Here is a 15,503-nt window from a genome sequence, read left to right as displayed (position 1 = left end):
GCCAAAAGGCCTTCGAGTTCCCGACAGGCCAGAGCCTCGCCTGCTCTCGCCCCTGTTTCCGGTTCTCGCGCCTTCCCTGTGGTCCTCTGTTCACCAGTCTTGGGCTCCTCCGCGCTTTCCCCCAGGCCCTCAGATAGGTCTTCCCAGCCACGTTAGGGCTTGACTTCCTGCGGAGGAAGGACTGCTTGAAGTGACAAGTGGTTTGATAAGCATTTGGTGTATCTGTCAGTCCCACGCGTCTTGTTTATCTGTAATGGTCCTCTCCTACAGGCTGTCCTCCGGCTCTAATCCCAGGGCCGGGCTCTTTTGTTTTTTCTTTTGGTTTGAGTCAGTGGATCGGCAGAGTGCAGAATCAAAGGCGATATTGGTTATTATTGAGCTGAAGGAATTTATAGCCTTAGGGACGTGACCTGCCCACCAAAGTACAGAGGAGGGAGGGGTTTCCTCCTAGTAGCATCTGGGAATCGCCACCGAGGGGGCCTTCGGCGTGGGAGGATTCGAAAGATGCATGTTGGGAAGGGACTAGTGAGGGGAACGCTCGGGCTTTGGCGTCCGTGGATCAGGGTTCTGGCAACCTTCACATAATATCAGACAGTCTGATTTGGTGGAATCTTGGTCTACACAGCAGAAAGTAGGGGGCAGAAATCAGGCTGTTGAGAGATTTTGGATTTTGTTTTCTAAGCCTCAGAGAACTGTCGAAGAAGACTGTGTTGGAATAGCGTGCAGGGGAATTGCTGAGAGAGATCAGATGTACCTGTGTGTGTGTTTGGGGCGGGGCTGGGCAGTTTGGACCTCTCTATTGTAGTGCTGATTCGGGGAGACAGGAGGGTGGGGTTTCTTAGCCTCCATGCAGTTGACATTTGGGGTCAGTCAGGAATGCTTTCTTTTGGGGAGCTGTCCTGTGTGTTATAAGACGTCTAGCCGCATCTCTGGGCTCTGCAGGAGATGCCAGTAGATTTCACAACGCCCACCCTGCTTCGGACAACCAAAAAGATCTCTAGATATTGCTGCCCCCTGGGGGGGTAGACTTGGCCCCCTTTGAGAAACCATGAGCTGGAGCTTAGCAGGAGGCTAAGAAGGACGTTTTGGCTAGCTAATAACATCGTGAGGTCATTGGGAAATACATCATTAATTCACTCGGTGGCATTGTGACCGTACTTACACTTGAGCGACCACTGAGGGGAGAAGACAACTGGTGGTTTATATGCAAAAATATCACGGCCATAAAGCATCTAGTCAAAGACTCCCTTGTAGTTAGGTATTATGTTTTTAATTAATTAGTTAATTAATTTCGGCCATGCCTGCAGCATGCAGAAGTTTCTTGGCTGGGATTGGACCTGAGCCATAGCAGTGACAGCACCAGATTCTTAACCACTAGGCCACCAGAGAACTCCCTAGGTGTTATATTTTGAATAGATTGTTTTCCTCTTGATTTTAAAAATACCTGATACAAGCGAAAATGAAAATACGACAATTTTTTTCTGGTTTTGGTCATGGCTTTTGAATAACCAAAATAAGTATGGCTGAAATATATTGCAGTGGTCAGTGTCTGTGTGATCATGAAAGAAATCTTCCTCTAAGATACAGTTAGTGTTGTGTGGTTTGTTTCATTGTGGATTAATTCTGGTTTGGGATTCTTTAGAATGATGCATTAGAGCTTTGCAACAGAATAAGTGATGCCATTGACCGAGTGGACCACATGTTCACTTCAGACTTTGATGCCGAAGTGGACGAATCGGAATCTGCTACGTTGCAGCAGTACTACCGAGAAGCCATGACTCAGGGGTACAACTTTGGGTTCGAGGTAGGTACAGCACAAGAGAAAAAACAGAGTACCGTTGTGCAATTGCTTTGTAACTTACTTAACAAAAAGTACTAGGGATCTTGCGTGGCAGATCTCGTGATCTCATTATTCCGATCGCCGCTTAGTCAGCAGTGGCCTTTTACAGCACTGCTGGACATCGGAAGTGTGATTTTCTTTGAAACTGTCCGACAGTTGCTCAGTGTTTGTTTCGTGTAACAGCTATCCCCTTATATTTAAAAACTGGCCTTAAAAGATGCTTCATGTCATAAAAGTATGTTCTTAATTTAAACTTGAGTGAAACATTTGTGAAGTTGCATTCTAAGATATTCTTTATAACTTTTTGTACTCCTTTTAGAATTTATACACTTCATTGGCTTTTGCGTTTTGTTTTTTAGAAAGACGACATTTTAAACAGGGAATTGTAGTGTTTAGGAATCCGATCATTTTCTTCTTAATTTTGATGCACATGAAATCTTCTTACAGTATCATAAAGAAGTTGTTCGTTTGATGTCCGGCGAATTTAGACAGAAGATAGGAGACAAGTATATCAGCTTTGCCCGGAAATGGATGAATTATGTGCTGACTAAGTGTGAGAGCGGCAGAGGGACGAGGCCCAGGTAATGACCAAGTGGGGAATCTGTTTGTCTTAAAACACGCTGTAAGCTTATTCAACATAAGGCAAGGCAAGTGTAGACCAAGAAGACGTGTTTTGGCCTAGATAGTAGTTTTCAGTCAGATTACGTTTCAGTCTCATACAGACTAAAAATGCTACGACATTTTCTTGACTGTTTTGTCACTGTTGAACTTTTCCATGTTGTAGGTGGGCCACTCAAGGCTTTGACTTCCTGCAAGCCATTGAACCTGCGTTTATATCAGCTTTACCAGAAGATGACTTTTTGGTATGAGACAGTCTAAAGTGTTTTTCCTTAAAAGACAAATAAGTTGGCGTCGCCATCGTGGCTCAGCGGTAACAAACCTGACTAGTATCCAGGAGGATGTGGGTTTGATCCCTGGCCTCGCTCAGTGGGTTAAGTATCTGGCGTTGCCATGAGCTGTGGTGTAGGCCAGCAGCTGTGGCTCCAATTCGAACCCTTCCCTGGGAATTTCCATATGCTGCACCTGTGACTCTAAAAAGCAAAAAAAAAAAACAAGCAAAAAAACCACACACAAAAACACCAAAAAAACACAAATAAGTTGATCACTTTTTATTCCTGATTCTTTACCTTTTTATTAACTTAATAGTGGCTCTTAAATGTTTTTTGCAAAATCGTAAAGATAACGCTGAGAAGTTAAATGCCCCCTTAACAGCACAGGAAGAATTCGGTGCCCTGTTCTTTTTATCACAATATCGTTCATTGACTAATTCAGTGTGAAGTTGTTTGTGCAGCCCAGCACTTACTAAATATTTGTCAGTTTAGTATTTTATAAAGTGCCGTTGCTTTTTAGCAGCTTAATGAAGAGCACAGGGTAGCTATTTCACTTCAGTGTGTGTCATTTTAGAGCAAAACGTAAGATAACTATTTCTTATATTCAGAAAAATGCCATCAGATCAAAAAGACGTTCATGAATTGGTTGTTTTTTAGCCTCTGAACCATAGAGGTGATTGCAGGAGTGTCCTGCTTGTGAACCTCATTGCTTATGGGGTGTTGAATGCTCATGTGCTTCTCTTACAAAAATTGAGTTGTCTCTCGTATTATCTTAAATTGTGTGTAATTTGTGTTTATGTTTTTGCCCATTTTTTAAACTAACTTTGAAAATATTTACTTAAGGGTAGCATGTTTCTTTTAAATTTACTGAAAGCTTAACTTGTGCCACTTGCATAATTGAAAGAGTATACTTTTTTCTCTTTTCCTTTCCCATTTTCCTTGGTTTCTAGAGTTTACAAGCCCTGATGAATGAATGCATTGGCCACGTAATAGGAAAGCCGCACAGCCCTATTACAGGTCTGTACCTTGGTAAGACAGCAGTTACAGTGCTTCTCCTAGAACACACTGGTTTGGGTGAGCACCTTGTCTTGTGATTACAGTCATTTAAAATGGCATGCGAGTTCTTTAGGAACATTCCGGGAAAATGACAGTGGAAGTTACAGGAATGAGCTGTGTGTATAGAGAACCCCACAGTAGTCTTTCTGAATTTAACAGGAAGCTTAGGATGCTAACGCAAAGTGTTACATGTTTGCTGTCTTTACACACACACACACACACACGCCCACACCCTCACACACACACACACACGCCCACACCCTCATTCTGTTCCCCTCCTAAAACTCTTTTCTTCTGGGGAAGAAAGACTTGGAGAAATAGTTGTCTCTTAGGAAGCAGAGACCTTTCTTGCTGCAGGCAGGCGAGTATCATTTTTCTGCCCCTTTCTTCACTTTTCAAAGGAGAGGGAGTTTATTTTCCTCACAGCTTTTCTCAAGTACCCATTCCTCAGTTAATGTAGAAAATTCCTAAATGGCATTTTTCTCCTATTCCTATTTGGTTTTACTTAAAAAAAAAAAAAAATTAAGCTATCCTACAATGTACTTAAATTACAGTTTTCAGTTACAGTTAATACATAGTTTTACAGTGTATGTTGAAACCTTAGAACAAAATAAGTATCAGAAAAAGGCTCTCCTATCCCATTCTTGAGATGTAAATAAAAGCAAAACTGTATTTATATGAATAAGCACCCCAAATGAAAATGTAGAAATTTTAAACAATTTTCAGTTACACAAAATAATTCATAAATGGTAAATTTATTGAGTAGCAGTTGTATCTTAAAGGGTATTTGCTAGCTACTTAAAGTTTAATAGACCAGGTTTTAATGCTTGGATTCTTTTCAAAAATTTTTTTCAAATATGGTATTTTATTTTTAAAAAATTTTTAATTTTATTTTTATTGTTTCTTTTGTGGCCATCCCATGGCATTTGGAGTTCCTGGGCCAGGATCAGATCTGAGCTGCATTTGTGACCTACGCTGTATCTGCAGCAGTGCTGGATCCTTAACCCACTGTGCCTGTGCCAGGCTGGGGATCCAGCCTGTGTCTACTGCTGCGGAGACACGCCAATCCCGCTGTACCACAGAAGGAACGCCTTATTTTTTTACGTCTAATTTTTTTGGTGGTACTCGCACATGTAGAGGTTCCCAGGCCGGAGACTGAGCCCGTGCGGCAGCAGCGACAATGCAGGGTCCCTTCCACCAGGAAGTTCCTAACGCTTGGTTTCCTTACCCTTAAAATTCACTCAGTGTATACCTCTTTTTCTCCCAAGGCTGCTATGAAATGAAAGCAATTTGTAAAACTACCTGAACATTTTATATAGAACATGCTATATTTTTATCAAAGTTTTTTTTTTTTTTTTTTTTAATGGCCACACCCATAGCCTTTGGAAGTTCCTACGCTAGGGGTTGAATTCCAGCTGCAGCTGCAGCTGCAGCAATGCCGGATCCTTTAACGCACCGCACCAGGCTGGGGATCAAACCTACGCCTCCATGGCAACCCGGGCTGCTGCAGTCGGATTCTTAGTCCTGAGGCTCGGATTCAGTCCCTGGGCTGGGAACTTCCATATGCTACAGGTGCTGCCGAAAAAGAAAAAAAAAAGACATCACCATTCTCATCAAATCGTTTTTGTTATTTTTTTCTTTTTGCTTTTGTTACTGTTGGATTTGTTTTACCTTTGGTATTATAATAGTTGAGATAATGAACCAGAGACACAAATTGCCTGAACTTCTTTTTTTTTTTTTTTTTCTGTCTTTTGTCTTTTCTAGGGCCGCACCCTCAGCATATGGAGGCTCCCAGGCTAGGGGTCTCATCGGAGCTGTAGCCGCTGTCCTACACCAGAGCCACAGCAACGTGGGATCCGAGCCGAGTCTGCGACCTACACCACAGGCTCACAGCAACACCAGATCCTTAACCCACTGAGCAAGGCCAGGGATTGAACCTGCAACCTCATGGTTCCTAGTCAGATTCATTAACCACTGAGCCATGACGGGAACTCCCCTGAATTTCTTCTTAACAGTCACTTGATTTTTGTTTTACAAGTTTTCTCTTCAGATCTCTCCATTTTTGGTACTTCTGTCTTTCCTGTGTATTGTTGCTAATAGTAAACAAACAAAAAGCATGAATAGGGAGGTTTTTCCATTTAGGATAAAACATATTTAGGGTAAAACATGTAGACTAAAATGATTAACATAGGAAGAGAAGTTATGACATTTTAAAATGCTCAGGAAGGTTAAAACAAAGTTAAAAATAAGAGTAAAAGGTGTTAGGGAGAACTAGACAAAACCTATCATATTCATGAGTAGTTATGTTTCGTTAATGGGAAAGCAGAATTGTGATCATTTTTGTAATTATTAGGTAAGGTCTCTTAAATTTTGTTTAAAATTTTGTCTGCTTTAAAATTGAGTTCCCGTCGTGGCTCAGCAGTTAACGAACCCAGCTGGCATTCATGAGGATGCGGGGTCGATCCCTGGCCTCGGTCAGTGGGTTAAAGATCCGGTGGTGCGTGAGCTGTGGTGCAGGCCAGCAGCTACAGCGCCGATTCAGCCCCTAGCCTGGGAACCTCCATGTGCCTCAGGTACGGGCCTAGAAAGACAAAAATAAATAAATAAAAATAAATAAAATAAAAATTTCGTCCGTGTTTACCTTCTGCCAGAACATTTAAAAGAGGAAGGGACGGAAACATGTTCTGAAAAGAGTCACCCGTTTACACTGCGCCCATCCTCCTGCTTTGGTTGGAAGGAATTTGGTAACATTCCAAGAACTCAGGAAGATGAGAAGGGCTTCTCCCCAGCTCAGGACCTGCTGAAGTGTCCCCCTTGACCAGAATCTTTTGAAAAATGTAGACAGCATAGAGAATTTCTTTTTAGTAGAGACATGTCACACAAGCCGCGTTTCGTCTGGCTCTGAAATGGGTCACATGGTTGCTTACATGGACGTTGTATGTATGTTTCACCCCGAGACTGAGGAAGTGTTTTCGCTGGAGAAGAGTTTGAATGTGTAATATAACTGTATTAATTTTCCAAAAAATGACATTTTCCCAGCATTTGTATATGTAGTATGCTTTTCCTAATTATGTATATGGTTTTATTTTGGTCACCGGCAGAAGTAAGCCACCTCCCATTTCCACTGAATTGCCTGGTTTGACAGTTCTCTCTTGACCCTCTAATAAGTGCACTTGTCGCTGTGTTCACTGGCAGCCATTCATCGGAACAGCCCCCGTCCTGTGAAGGTACCGCGATGCCACAGCGACCCTCCTAACCCACATCTCATTATCCCCACTCCAGAGGGATTCAGGTATTTGGCGCTTACCTGCTCATTGGCTTCATGGATTCTCCTCGACGTGCGTGCTGATGCTCTGATAGCTGCTCATGCTTGCTCTGATAACGAAGTGGTTTTTTCTGTGTTCCTTTTAAAAACTTCAAGCGTTTTTAAAAGCTCTTGAAGAAATACCATAGTGCCTTAGTTGCAAAAGAAGACGACAAGCAAGTTTAAAACAGACTTGTACCTTTCAAGATAACTTAGCCTCTGAGCTTTATAACCTCCAGCTACTAAATGCTTTCCAGCTTTGGAATAATTCTTTCTTTTCTTGTCTTTGAAAAATAACTTTAGGAAAACAAATGTGAGTGTGCCTAGCGCAGTAAACATTTGCAAAACAGTACTAAGTGTCTGTTTGGACTTGGAGGAAAAACTGGGTTCATCCTTCCAGTCCCGACTGTTAGGTGTGTGTGTCACTGCAAAGCAACTCGAATACTAAAGTGAGTCCAGAAACTCGAATGCTTTCAAAATACTTACCCTGAATGTGGTGGCATTTCTGCTTCTTGAGGTAGTGAGCTTCGTTCTTCCCCTGTGTAATCAATTTTTAAAAGCTGAATTTATTTTTTACAGTATTTGCCAGGAAAGGAACCAGAATTATTTTTGAAAATACTTAGTTCGCGATGAGTTATTTTTCTTTTTCCTACTAGACCTGAATCACAAAGAACCATTTGCATTTTATCTTTGAAAACATTTCGCTTCATCACCCGATTTTATTTTTAACCGAGTCCACGAGAGAGCCCGACCCCTTCCCTCGCCTGTTCCTGAAGCTCTTCTTCTCCTCCCAGCACCCGGAGTGTGCCTGCGGACGCGCGGAGCCTCGGCAGCCCCGCCACTGCTGCTACCGTCGCTGCCGCCGCCACTGCCGGCCGCCCTGGGCCCTCAGGCAGCGACTCTGTGCCGCCCAAACCCAGCAGCAGTGCCCATGATACCAGGTAGCGCCTCCACCAGGTCATGTGCCCCCGCCCCCCTCCCCGTATGCACTGCGGCAGGGACCTCGGCTCTAGCAGGTGTCCTGGGACACGCCAGGCGCTGGCCTGCCCCGTGCGTGTGACACGCACGGGCTCCCGTGGGTGTCGCGGCCCAGGGCTCCAGCATGGACCAGCCCCAGGACACGCGCTGCCTGATTTTTGTATTTCTCTGGTGCAGATATGAACCAAAATGACCAGAGTCTCTGCTGGTAATAACGGCAGAGAGAGTCTTGAAGGAAAGAACCCGGCCCACTGAGGCGAGGATTTTGTATCAGAATGTGCATCCTTTTCTGAGGCCTTTCCAAGGAGTCCCTCAAAAGATGCCTTCTGATTACTGCCGTTAGGTGGTGATGTGTTTTTTTAAGAGGGTCAGTTTTCCAACTACATCTCCTAATTTGTACAGTTGATGATGAGTGTATAGTAGTGGAAATAGGAGTTGCTGGGGCTTTAGTTGGGGTGGTTTTTGCTTTTTGGGGGGGTGGGGGACGGAGAATTTCATCAAGTTCTCCTGCACGTCACGGAGAAAGGACTCTCAATTCCGCTCTCGTTCCTGGTAGAATAGACACGGTCACTGTGCTCATCCTTCTGTGGGGACAGTGATAGACGCGGATAAAAACTGACCAAAAAAGATGAAGTTGTGAAGAGACTCAGTGCCCTGCATCCAGCTCCTAAGAAGAACTGCTAATGCAGTGGTGGCAGAACGATAACACACGGCTGTAACGTTTCAGATGGGCTAAGGTCTTCTTAGTCTTACTCTCCAACAGTCTAAAATTTTCTCATTCACTACGAAGATCAATATGCCTCATTTTCAGTGACACATGTCTATAACCTAAAAAAAAACGCCAAAGTGTTTTACAGCTTATGCAGTCAACTAAAAAAATTAACAATTAACATTGAACGAATTCCCATTTACCCTCTTTTTGAATGTCTAGAGCATTTCATGGTACATATTCCCACATGAGCTTCCCGCTGCCGTGGGCGCTGACAGTCTTCTCACAAAGGCAGCGAGGGACGCAGTGCACCCTAACGTGCGGTCCCCGCTGGGGAGACCCCGGCTCCCACGGTCACACAGAGACTCCTCCAGAAGAGGGATTTCGAGAGCTCTAGTTTAAGGCTTTCACAAGTCGGTGGTGTGCACGGGAAACGCACTTTAGTTAAATACCTGCACGTCGGCCTGTTCACGCAATTTTTTTATCTCGGGCTTTGCAGAAGTCGTTGCTCAGCGTGTTTTGTGTTCCCAAGTGTTCTTCAATGGTCCTTAAGGTTTAGAAATTTTACTGCCATCACGACGTGCCACCTTGAAGGCCTGTTTTCACATCATGACGTGCCCCTCGAAGGCCTGGATACACTGTTCTGTGCTTCATGGCAGGTGTCGGGCGGTGGGCAGAGCACAGCCAAGCGGGTGAAGGTGGGCAGAGCTGAGGGTTGTTCGCTCTCCTGTCCTGCAGCCTGGCACATGCAGGGTTTGCCTTCGAGCTTCAGCCCTCCCTGTGCGCCTGTGGAGGGGCCTCAAATGACCTCCCAGCACGCCCCAGGAAGCTTCCTGATGTCGGTTGCAGGGGGAGGCGGCCCTTGCCCGTCGTGGAGATGCAGCAGCCGCAGGGAAATTGGTCTTGGCTCCTAGCACCCGATAAACATTTTCACTTGATACGGTTTGACTTGGGAAATAGTCTGGATTTCAGTTCTCTTACTGTTGTTTAGAAAACATTTTTGCAGTGTTCTTACTGGAGCTGGTTCTTACTGGTTTGCAAGAGCTGATTGTTAATTTTTCAGGAATTTTGGAAGTCTGAAACCTGCAGCCTCCTGCAGATTAGCTGTTAAACATTCACCCGTACTCCACCTCATTAAGTGTATTTTCTTGCCTGTTACCCTGGCAGGGATAGGAGGGTGTGGAATTGGCAGTTTCGTCTCTGGGAAATCAGGAAAATAGAGGTGTTGAGTGGCACCCCCGTGGTCCCAGTCTTGGGCGCGCCCTAGGAGTGGGGTGCCTTTCTTCACTTCAGCATCAGTGATCTTTCCCATGAAATGCTGCTGGGACTTTTGAGGACTCCATGGCAGCAGCAGGTGTCCCTGCTCATCAGACGTAACAAGTACGCCACTAGAGTCACGAGTTTGGGGAAGTAAAACAGCATCGCATCCTCCGTAGGTTGTGAACGTCTGTCCCGTAGACCATGATGCCTCAAGCCTGCTCTGTGTCCAGTACAAAGAGCATAAATGCTACCATACTTCACCGTTCATTGAAAAGAGACACACTCAACCTGTTAATAAACCCCATCCGCGTTTTGCATGAGTTGATTTACAGTTTTACTTCCCTTTATTTATTTCTGGGCTTTCTTTACTCTATGGATTCATTCTGGCTTGCTGACCACTTAACTCTATTCTGGAAAAGCAGCAAACTAACGCTGTCCTTTCTGTGAAGCCTGCTCCTCTTCTGTGCCTTTGCTGGGCCGCTGCTTGAAAGGTCATTAGGTTTCCCTTCCGTTTGCTCATTAAGAGGTTTGAATGCTTTTGAATCATGTAATGAGTTCAGCACTTTAAATAGAATTAAGCACCTAAGTTAAGTGGGATGATAATTTTAAACATCAGGCAGATTGGGTTCATAATGTTCAGCCATTCTGGGCTTATACTATGGAGCGTTCCACGCATGTCAATAATACTTCAGCAAATGCTGTTTTTTCACTTTTGTTGCTCTCTTTAACATGAAGCAAGTGTTAGGCAGCCAGGTTCCCACGTGTTGGCTCTGGAGGGATAGACGTGGCAGCTTCTCAGGAGCAGCGCTGTTGGTTTGGGTGAACAGGCTCGTTGGGGGCTGTCGTTCACCCACTAGATGCCAGGTGTCCCTGGGGAACAAACGCCCCCAGCCGAGGATCCCTGCTCTGGCAGAGCCTCTCGCAGCTGTCGAGTGCCGCTGCACTGACAGCCTCGTGTTTTAAAACATTAAAACAGGGGTTCCAGCGTCCCCGAGAACGACCGCCTGGCTTCCGTAGCAGCCGAGTTGCAGTTCAGGTCCCTGAGCCGGCACTCCAGCCCCACCGAGGAGCGAGACGGTGAGTGGGGGCCCCCGCGGCCCGGCCCGCCCGGGCCTTCGTCCCCCTCCGTTCCCCTCCGTCCGCCCAGTTCGGTCGTTAAGGCCTTCGAGAAGCGCCGAAGTCACCGGGTGCAGCGCTCCGGGAGGGCCTGATGCTGAACACCGGCTTTTTCACAGAGATGCCTTCCTGGCGGCCTTGGCCTTTCCTACTTGCGTTGCTAGATAACTTGTTAACGTCATTATTCCTGATATTTGACGTGTCAAGCACCCTTACTTCGAAAATACCAACGTGGCCCTGCGTGTCCAAGACGTGCTGACGTTTGTTCCAATGCAGACCGGGCGTCTGGGCCCAGCAGCCGTGAGGTTGCTCCTGCGGTGTCTCTCTGGGCCTTTCTGAGGTGGGGGGGGGCCGCCCAAGGGATCCAGTCTCCGCTCAGTGCTCTCGGTCTGGCACTCGTGGGAGGTTGGTGAGGTGAAAGGTCTGTAAGTCCATTAGCAGCTCAGTTGGGTGCAGTTGGCTGAATGGGAATGACCCTTGGCGCTTCTCACACTCACGTCACAGTGGAGACTCATCTCCAGGACGGACAGGCTGCTGCTGGCTCCTCACCGCCCCCACCATCTCAGCCTTGCAACGAGCCCGTCGGTTTTGTGAGTCTTAATGTGTAGGGGAAACTTCTCTCTGCAGAACCAGCATATCCAAAAGGTGATTCAAGTGGGTCAACTCGAAGAAGCTGGGAACTTCGGACGCTGATCAGCCAGACCAAGGGTAAGAGGGGGATGTTGAACCTCAGACATCTTAGCATAACGTGAGCCGCTCCAGCGAAGATGTGTTTTAGCGTCTGAATTACTAGGGCTTTCGCGTGAATGAATGTCTTGCAGGCTCTTTTATACCGCTGGCGTCTTCTGTCCCTGCTTGTGTGTGTACAGTTCCTATTTCTTCCAATTAAAAGATCCTTCGGATCAGAGATGTTTTACCCACTTGCGTGTTTTTCAAGCGGTATGATGGGTAACGAACTGTATGTCACCTGGGCAGGCCCTTATTTAGCGTGATTCGTTGTATGTGGTAAGAATGTGATAAATATTTGTGAATTGACTCGTAAGATCCCCACGACAGTGGGCTTTTAGAAGAAGACTGGAGGCGGCACCAGCCGTGGTGCCCGTGTACCAGTCCCGGGCAGGCTGGGTGTTGCAGAGGCCTGGGAGGGGGCACATTTTGTCAGCTCGAGCCTGGGGGACAGGGAGGGGGTCTGTCCAGGGCCTCTCACAGGACCAGCGGCTCCCACGGATGCCGGTCTTTGTGAGAATTTTCCAAACAGATACTTTGTGGTCAAGTAAATTTGGGAACTCTTGGGAGAGTTACAGTTTACACTGGCATGCTAAGGACTGAGCCTTTTTGAGAATTGTTTATTGTTTAAAAAAAAAAGCCTTTCCCAGAACTGTTTGACAGTGGAATATGTCAGGGCTGTGAAGCCGTCCGTGTTCAGTGCCAGGGAGGCTTGATGCCTCATGTCTCGAGGCGAGGGAAACAAAGATCCATGTTTTCAAGAAATGATGGCAGTCAGACACTGTAATCAGAGCGTTACCGACCCCTGGGAACATCTCAGACTAACCCTCCGGTCGCCCAGGCCTCGGCGATCTCTTTGTCGGAAAATTCAGGCTCTCAGGCAGCTAATTAGGCCATGGTGTGGGCAGTCCTGGAAGAGAGCTGTGTGATAAGGTGGTGCTTTCATGTTACAGGCTGTTCACCCACGAGTGGGTTGTAAAATCATCTTTAAAAAAATTGGGATGGAGTCCTAGTCACATGTAGTAAGAGTCACAGTGAGTCATGCAACGTGCTTGAGATACCTCTCTGTGTGTGAAAAAAATATTTCTTATTGTAAATCACGATACATGAAGCTGGAGAGATGGAGGTCGCTGGATGGAGAAATAAGGAATAATGACAGTAGCTAAAATTTCTGGAATATTCCTGTTTTCCTATATTTATGTGTGTGATTTCATTAAATTCTCACAATAGCTTTCTTTGTGAATGAGATTTTATTACCTTCATTTCACAGATTAAGAATTTGATGGGGAGTTCCCGTCGTGGCGCAGTGGTTAACGAATCCGACTAGGAACCATGAGGTTGCGGGTTCGATCCTGCGTTGCTGTGGCATTGGCGTGGGCCGGCGGCTACAGCTCAGATTTGACCCCTAGTCTGGGAACCTCCATATGCCGCGGGAGCGGCCCAAAGAAATAGCAAAAAGACAAAAAAAAAAAAAAAAAAAAAAAGAATTTGATGGGAGTTCCCGTCGTGGCGCAGTGGTTAACGAATCCGACTAGGAACCATGAGGTTGCGGGTTCGGTCCCTGCCCTTGCTCAGTGGGTTAACAATCTGGCGTTGCCGTGAGCTGTGGTGTAGGCTGCAGACGCGGCTCGGATCCCGCGTTGCTGTGGCTCTGGCGTAGGTCGGTGGCTACAGCTCCGATTCAACCCCTAGCCTGGGAACCTCCATATGCCACAGGAGTGGCCCAAGAAATAGCAAAAAGACAAAAAAAAAAAAAAGAAGAAGAATTTGATGTATAAAGAGGTTAATTAACTTGCTGGTTGTCCAACACCTAGAAAATGATGAAGCCAGGGTTTTATCAGCCCTTCTGATTCAGATTCACTCTAGAGAAAGGAAAACTTAGTTCCCCTCCCACAGAGAAGGCTTCCTGGAAGAGGTGTGGTGCTTCTGCTGAGCTCTGGCCTGAGGAGCCGGGAACTGGGAGCAAAGGGCGTGGGGCCAGAGGGATTGCTCTGTGTGGGAAGGTCTCGGTTGGGCTGGTCCAGAGCCCGTGGCGGGAGAAAGGGGCATGGCGGAGAAGGATCCTGCGTGATGGCCTCGGACGCCTGGTAAACGTGGTGTGACGAACCCGTGAAAGAAATTACGTGGGAGAATCACATGGCCAGGTCTTGCGTCCGAGTGACGAGAGCGGATCGGAGAGAGAGGAAACCGGGGGCCGGGGGAGGTTCCTGCCGAGTCCAGCCAGGACTTGGGCAAGCAAGTCAGCAGTTTGTCTCACTCGTGTGTGTGTTTGGTGGGTGTGTTTATCTAGGGGTGGCACGCCCTGAGGTTGTTAGATGTTGGTGGCCCACAGTTCACCCCTGAGCATCTGCATCGCCCACGAGCTGGGGTGGGTGCCGGCGGCCCCTCCTCTGTCTTTGTTTTTATGTGCTGGAAGCGGACTTGGTCGTGGGGTCGGGATGACTGGGTTTGCCGTTCTCCCCGCAGACACCGCGTCCAGGCAAGGCCCCATAGAAGCTATCCAGAGGTCCGTCCGACTGTTTGAAGAAAAGAGACACCGAGAAATGCGCAGAAAGAACATCATCGGTCAAGTGTGTGACACTCCGAAATCTTACGACAACGTGATGCACGTCGGCTTGAGGAAGGTGACCTTTAAGTGGCAACGAGGAAACAAAATCGGTAAGGAGACCGAAGAGCGAGACGCAAAGGCCGTCGCTGTTAGAAGCAGCGGCGGCGACACGTCTTTAGGTTGAGTCTACGTCGTTGGTCCTTTTCTCTCACAGGCATGGTGGTTATTCATCCTGCCCTTTGCAGAGGGTTCTTTTCTTTTGGTTTCATTTGTAAAGTGTGCTCTAAGAGTGATGCCAAAGAGGTTTCAGAAAGAAACTTAGGACGGTTTTATTTTTCCGTTTTAGTTGATTTGCATTGTTGCGCCACTTTCTGCTGGACAGACAGCAGCACGTCCCAGTCACACACACCTTTCCTTCCTTCACCGTCTAGAAAGCAGTTGCTCCATGGCTCATTAAATTGAATAGCTGTGCACCAGTCCATACCTCCGGCATTGCCAGTGGAGGGGGTGCGCTGGGGGCAGGGATGGCATCCTGTGCAGTTGGAGTGTGTTGATCATTGTGCAGCTGCAAGTGTAATCAGTTCAGTGAGTAATTTAAGAAAAGAGACGTTGCTAGTGGAGAACGACGTACCTGTTACCCGTTTGTTCCAGCCTTTATCCTTTTGACCTGGGTCCCACAAAACCATTATCGAAGCAAGACTGGACACAGGTAGAGACAGGACAGGCTTTTCTAAGACGCCGCCTGATGAATTCGTTTCCAGGTTTCCGTTACTTTCTCCTGAAGTAACGGGAGGTGGGCCGCGAGGCAGAAGGAGCGCGGTTAAGTTTCCCATCCTCCCTCCTAAATGCGTTTATCCCCTGAGCACTTGGGTCCAAAGGAGCGAACACTTGTCTCTGGGACGCTCTGGGCCTCCAGCCGCCAGTTTGCGTCGCGCGGTCCTGTAGGGCGGGCGACACTGAGAAGAATCGAGTTCTTTCCGCGCTGTGGTGCTTCTTGTTACCGTCTTATCCAGCCATGTGTTCCCTTAAGGCCCTAAAAGGGCTGTCAGTGGAGCGTCCATTCCCACAGCCCTGGG

At 46.9% G+C, this 15,503-nt stretch overlaps 1 protein-coding gene across 1 annotated transcript in view; it reads left to right on the top strand.

Moving 5' to 3' along the window:
• Window positions 1–15,503, top strand: part of MAP3K4 (mitogen-activated protein kinase kinase kinase 4) — a 105,048-nt gene that overhangs the window by 79,723 nt on the left and 9,822 nt on the right. The window contains exons 12-20 of the mRNA XM_021086224.2: window positions 1,643–1,804; window positions 2,288–2,421; window positions 2,625–2,703; window positions 3,681–3,759; window positions 6,982–7,078; window positions 7,885–8,031; window positions 11,014–11,114; window positions 11,781–11,861; window positions 14,346–14,537. Coding sequence (XP_020941883.2) covers window positions 1,643–1,804; window positions 2,288–2,421; window positions 2,625–2,703; window positions 3,681–3,759; window positions 6,982–7,078; window positions 7,885–8,031; window positions 11,014–11,114; window positions 11,781–11,861; window positions 14,346–14,537 — 1,072 coding nt within the window. The remainder of the gene's footprint in view (window positions 1–1,642; window positions 1,805–2,287; window positions 2,422–2,624; window positions 2,704–3,680; window positions 3,760–6,981; window positions 7,079–7,884; window positions 8,032–11,013; window positions 11,115–11,780; window positions 11,862–14,345; window positions 14,538–15,503) is intronic.

This window comes from Sus scrofa, chromosome 1 (assembly GCF_054392235.1).
Source record: "Sus scrofa isolate SSC_HxYL_T2T_F1_AM1 chromosome 1, Sscrofa_HxYL_maternal_Yorkshire_Landrace_v2.0, whole genome shotgun sequence".
Lineage (NCBI taxonomy): Eukaryota > Metazoa > Chordata > Mammalia > Artiodactyla > Suidae > Sus > Sus scrofa.
The sequence above is the reverse complement of the archived record's forward strand: the minus strand, read 5'-3'. Positions and strand labels throughout refer to the sequence as shown.